A 4723-nucleotide genomic window follows, 5' to 3' on the forward strand; every position below is an offset into this window, starting at 1 on the left:
CACGCTGACTTCATGTTGCTCATTTCTACAGCTGTCAGTCAAGTCGTCCTCCGCACCATCAGACAGGAGACATTTTACTCTCATCTGCTTTCTGCTTGGGACTGTTGAGGAAATTTGTATATTGCTGGAGAGAGATGAAGCAAAAAACTGAGTAACAACAAATCGAGAAGTTATTAATAAAAAGAGAATAAACAGAGCAGTACTTTACCACAGAGTCAGCTGGTCTAGAGACCTGCCTATAGGGCAGCTTCATTAAGTATAGAACGCTGACTGAGCTTTAGCTGTTTTTGCAGAACATTGACATTGTTGAGTTACGAACAAGCAGGAGATCAAACATATCCAGCAGCCTACAGAGTCAAATTCTAAAGTGGTAAACGTATATTTGAATCAATAATATGAATATATTGTGAATAGAATTTAAAATATGAGTTACAACAACTATATAATTATAATAATAAGTTATCCCAAGTAGTTGCTGTGTAAACTGTACGAACTACAATCCCCTGAAGTTGTGGAACACGCAGCCACGTCAACTCGATGTTTATATTAATATCTCTGCGATTACGCAGCACATAAATATGGTTCAGATATTTCTTTAACCGATAGATTCTTTGTCTGTGACTCACACAGTGAGCTAAGAGGAAGAAAATATGGCCTTTCATCTTTCGTAATTGGTGGGTTGTCCTGTCCGTCTGTCTATTTTGTGTGAAACTAACCAATGGAGACTCTAAAAATCTCTAAGGACCCCCCCATCACCTCACGGAAGGAAAATACTGAGTTCACAGAGAGAGAGAGAGTCTGCTAAGGAAAACATCCACAATAAAAATATATACAGGAGAGGAAAAAGAATAAGAGACAAGCAGAGAAAATGGTGAAGAAGTACACATTTAGGGAAAACTGTTTTTAACTAAGTGCTAAGCTAAATGTGACCATCTTGGCTAAAATATGCTGCATCTGTTCTGATTTGTGTTTCAGTAAGTTAATCATGAACTTTGACAAACTGGCTGTCCCTTTAGTAAAGGTTTATTCTGCCTAAAAGTTATGTTCTTGTTTAAAAGTGAGATTCACTTATAAATAATAAAGGCATTTAGGTTGTTCTATGTGATCTCCTTTTGATAACTTAAACTATTCTCACAATTTGTTGGTTGTTGATGAATCAATGTGTTTTGACTTTTGGCTATTTTATCATAATGTTCTGCACAGAGGACACTTTGTCTTTCATGTCATTTTATTTATTTATATTCGTGAATGTAAAGTTGCTGGAGTTTTTGAAATGGAAGAGAGAGTTTCCCCACAGCTCAGGTGTGATTCGCTGCTGTTTGGGATGGACAGGTAGCACACATGAAAAACTGTAGATACAGAGATCTTCTCTGGACAGAAACTGTTTTGCAGCATGGCACGATAGTTCAGAAACTGAAACATGAAAATGCACATTCTGTAAATATGGTGAATAAAAAGAGTTTTTCTGTGTCTTTAAATACATATAAAATATTTGGTTTGCAAAAAAAAACATTAATATTGTTATAAGTTTGGTTTGGAAGAAAAACCTGCTACTTTTTCATTTGCACACATCCCCTAAAGCTTGGTATGTAGTTTAAAGGTATTATTCAGACCTATTTTATTTCAGCTCAGTCTCAACACTTCATACATGTATTATGAATTCTCTACTGACCCTAAGACTTTGGTAAACCCATTTCAAGGACCAAAAGAATTTGTTCTCATGAGTAATGTTTTCACAAGAGATTTGAAGGATTTCAAAAATCGGACTTACATTTTTCACCTTTAGAGAAAAGGTTCTCTCTCTTTAAAACAAAGCTCTGGGTCAAGTGTTGAGCTCATTATACAGACAGCACACTTTGATATAAAACACATTGTATGAATAATGAAAATGCACTTAAACCTCAAACAGGAGGTTTTACACATTTCTCAAAGATCATTGAACAGAAGATAATTGCATAATAACCCATAATTAATCAATCATCTACCTGCTCATCACTTTTCCTTTAAAACCATTATTTTCTGATACCTGTCAATTTCTAGATTTTGTTTAAAATAATAAAATAATGGGAAATATCTTTATCTTGTTAAATACATCTTTATGTGAAGAAATGAAGTGTGTGTTGTATTTTAAAGAAGGATGGTTCACCATTTTGTTGTAGTTTACACAAAATATGTATTTATGGTCATTTAGATAATTAGATATTTGTTTAAAGTTACTTGATATTATTTATTAGCCGTTGTTACGAGAGCTTAGTTTATTATCAGATCAACAAATGTCAACGGGCTAGACTTTTAATGAAGATGTTAAAATGATTAAATAGTCACGGCCTACAAAAAAATAAGTGAACACAAAGAAAATATATCGGATATTAAAGTAAATTGCTCAAAAGATGAACATCTAGAATTTCAGATGGAGAATCTCATTAACAATAAATGGTCATTAAACGTTAGAAGGCACAGATCAAAATATCTCTAGACTGTAAATGTTGAATGACTAATGAGTAGTGTTGTAGTCAAGAGCGCCCAAACCGAGACCAAGTCAAGACCAAGACCAGTTCCCCACATTATATGACTAAAATGTGCAACGAGATCAGAGGTACTTCTCAAACTGATCTGAAAGATCCACATTCCCATAAAAACACTCACATTCAAACAATAAGAGCTGAAATCATTAACTTCTTTATTCAACACTCCTTTTCCATCTTTCCCATCGTGGGGAGGGGGGACAGTCGTTAACGGGAACAACACATTTTTAATTTTTGGTTGCATTCGAAGCAAAATGTTTTACATCCAATCAAAGTTAGGATGTTAACAAATAAATAAACAAGCAATTTATTGATATTCCTAAAGTTATAGTCTTCACTTGTCTTCAAATAAAATCCCGAGTCCTCAATGTCTCGAGGCTGAGACAAGACCGTGTGGAAGTGCGGTCGAGTCCGAGACCAAGAACATCAAAAAGTGGTCTTAAGACCGGTCTCGAGTACTACAACACTACTAATAAGATTGTACATATTTTAATGTGAATATATATATTATTTTCGCTCGCATAAAGTCATAAAGTCAGAGTTAAAAGTTAAAACTCAGCCTAGGCGGTCAGCAGGTTCCAGTTTAATTCCAGCGTGTGACCGGCTGCTCTTGAAGTCAGGACTGCTGTCTGTCTGTGCTGCCTTCACTGTAACTCTGTCCTGTCTATGTTTGTCTTCTGATGTCTGAGTTTCTGCTGTTCTACATATCAGTGAACAACAAAACTTTCTTCTTGTTCTTTAAAGGCTGCTAAAGCACATGGCACACACACTCCTCTTACCTTGACACAGAACAAAGATCCATGAACAGGAGAACAAAGCCACGAATGATGTTAATGATACAGCCATGACCGCAGAGCTGCTGCAGCTGAGAAACCTGAAGCCAGACTGAGTTCTTCTTCCTGGTGTGTAGGTTTTGTTCTCAATGGACCCGCCCATATGTTATCAGAAGTGTAGTCCAGAAAGCAGGTTTACAGACAGCTCTGAGTTTGTTACTCCTGAGAAGAGGGAAATTCTGCATTTCCAGTTCCAGAAAGAGCAACTTTAACTCCTGTGACAGCCCGCTGTAGTGAGGGAGGAGACACTCACACACTGGGAGCTGATCAAATCAATGAAATGTGTTAGCATAAAAACAAGTGAAGGTTTATTACTGGTGGATCAACTCTGTTCACTTGTGTGGCTCTGGGTTCAAATCCCAGTCATGACAAGTGATTTCACATTTTTGGCGGGGACTAAAAGTGTCTGCTACATGAGTAAATGTACTCTGTGTGCTACATTAAATTCTCCATCTCCAGTCTTTTCTTGAACTCTTTTGAAACATATTTTATTCAACAACGAAAACCTGTCCAAGGAAATATCTCAGATGGTCAGCATTACCACAACTACAGGAACATATCATATTAATTCATTTGAACGAGGACACATGAAGTATAAATGATCAGATTTACATCTCTGTACATTCTGCTCACATACAATACAAAAAACAGTTTTACTGTTGGGTCTTAAACATTATTGATGTTTGTTTTAATGTAAATAATGTGTTTATTAAGTGCTTAAATTATTTTAAATAGAAGAGAAGATGGACTCAGCAGACCAAATATAAGTGGTTGTGCTCTGCATCTAAACTACAGCAGCAACTTCCTCCTGTTGACTCCAGTGAACTGTGGTCTGAAGCTGGTGTTGTTTCTCACTATAGTGATCTATTTTAGCTGATAGTGTTGTGTTTGTCTATCTTTGTGCCTTTTGCTAAAATGTGTGAACTTTTTGTCGTCTAGTTCCGTGTTTCTGATAAATACCCTCCAGTTATATTTGGTCTTTCACATTTCACAGTGTTAAGAAGAAGGAAACTGTCAGACCTGCTGCCATTTATACAGTCTATTACACAACTTATTATAATTATACCATCCATCCATCTATCGTCAACCACTTATCCTGCGTACAGGGTCAGGGGGCTGGAGCCAATCCCTGCTGACATCGGGCGAAAGGCGGGGTCCACCCTGGACAGGTCGCCAGTCCATCACATAGACAAACAACCACTTACACTCACATTCACACCTAAGGGCAATTTTGAAGTCTTTTATAATTATACATACATGTACATACAAATATACATGAAATATAATGAAATCATTTCTACAGCAGTATTATTACAGGCATTGCAGGTGTAGTAATAGTGCACTGAACAACGGTGTTAACAGGCA

The 4723-nt window shown here is 36.5% G+C and overlaps 1 protein-coding gene across 1 annotated transcript in view; it reads right to left on the reverse strand.

Moving 5' to 3' along the window:
* The window catches only part of LOC123966766 (V-set domain-containing T-cell activation inhibitor 1-like), a gene marked incomplete at its 3' end in the record, with an annotated part of 4729 nt that extends 1357 nt beyond the window's left edge, over window positions 1-3372 (reverse strand). Inside the window, exon 1 of the mRNA XM_046042883.1 lies at window positions 3305-3372. Within this exon, the coding sequence (XP_045898839.1) occupies window positions 3305-3371 (67 nt within the window). The remainder of the gene's footprint in view (window positions 1-3304) is intronic.
* Between the last annotated feature and the right edge of the window lie 1351 nt (window positions 3373-4723).

The sequence above is a fragment of the Micropterus dolomieu genome, unplaced genomic scaffold (assembly GCF_021292245.1).
Source record: "Micropterus dolomieu isolate WLL.071019.BEF.003 ecotype Adirondacks unplaced genomic scaffold, ASM2129224v1 contig_14184, whole genome shotgun sequence".
Taxonomy (NCBI): Eukaryota; Metazoa; Chordata; class Actinopteri; order Centrarchiformes; family Centrarchidae; genus Micropterus; species Micropterus dolomieu.